Here is a 958-nt window from a genome sequence, read left to right as displayed (position 1 = left end):
CAACAGAGGGAAGGCACTAACATTAAACAGAACCAAAAGACTCAACTTGGCAGATACACTGTATCAGGTGATATAGAGTTTTTTTAATTTAAATTGATTTTTTTATGAACTAGAAATTCATCCACAACTACCACATAGGTCCAGAAAATGGAGCTTGTCTGTGAAACTGCAAAATCCACTGTATATAGCTTGTTTCTTTTAGTACATTTTATACATCAATTATACAATAATTACATATAGCTTGTTTCCTTTTAATATATATTATGCGTTAATTATATAATATTTACGTACAGCTTGTTTCCTGTTAGTATGCATTAAATTCAATGTGGTAGTACAAATATCAGAGTAGAGATTTATTGATCACTGACTGCCCGAACCCATTTAAAAGTATTTGTTTTGCTTTTCCGTCTTCCTCAGCTCCTTGGCAGTTGCGCGACCTCTTGGGACACACGCTGCCCCTAGTCCCGCCACCGCTGCCATGCCCCCCAAAATCGAGGAAATAAAAGACTTCCTGCTCACAGCCAGGAGAAAAGATGCCAAATCTGTCAAGATCAAGAAAAACAAGGACAACGTGAAGTTTAAGGTTCGATGCAGCAGGTACCTGTACACATTGGTCATCACAGACAAAGAGAAGGCAGAGAAACTTAGACAGTCCCTGCCTCCTGGTTTGGCTGTGAAGGAGCTGAAGTGAAGGAATCAGTCAATGTTCCACCTGTATTAACAAGCAGGGGGAAGAAAAGGATTTGTTTTTATTAGGTGGCAAAGTGTTGACTAGGAGCAAAGAGATCCTGTTTCTTTTGAGTGAGGGGACTTGGTCATCCCTTGAGGAATTTGTTTGAAAGAAGAATGGAGTGGAGAATCGGGAGACATTCCCAGGGTCTGGCAGTGGAGAGGAAGGGAACATCCAGAGCTGAGCCAGAAAAGCTAGGCAGCCAGAGAGCAACCAGCAGATGGGAGA

General features: G+C 41.3%; 1 protein-coding gene across 1 annotated transcript; it reads left to right on the top strand.

Annotated features, from left to right (window-relative positions):
• The first annotated feature begins 478 nt into the window (after window positions 1-478).
• On the top strand, window positions 479-693 carry LOC118830307 (60S ribosomal protein L38-like). The gene has a single exon (XM_036737239.1). It carries the CDS (start codon window positions 479-481, stop codon window positions 689-691), a length of 213 nt encoding a protein of 70 aa, XP_036593134.1. The 3' UTR covers window positions 692-693.
• Window positions 694-958: the final 265 nt, after the last annotated feature.

The sequence above is a fragment of the Trichosurus vulpecula genome, chromosome 8 (genome assembly GCF_011100635.1).
Source record: "Trichosurus vulpecula isolate mTriVul1 chromosome 8, mTriVul1.pri, whole genome shotgun sequence".
Lineage (NCBI taxonomy): Eukaryota > Metazoa > Chordata > Mammalia > Diprotodontia > Phalangeridae > Trichosurus > Trichosurus vulpecula.
The sequence above is the reverse complement of the archived record's forward strand: the minus strand, read 5'-3'. Positions and strand labels throughout refer to the sequence as shown.

Coding starts and splice junctions, on each gene's coding strand:
- LOC118830307 (XM_036737239.1), top strand. CDS start 479: ATGCCCCCCAAAATCGAGGAAATAAAAGACTTCCTGCTCACAGCCAGG.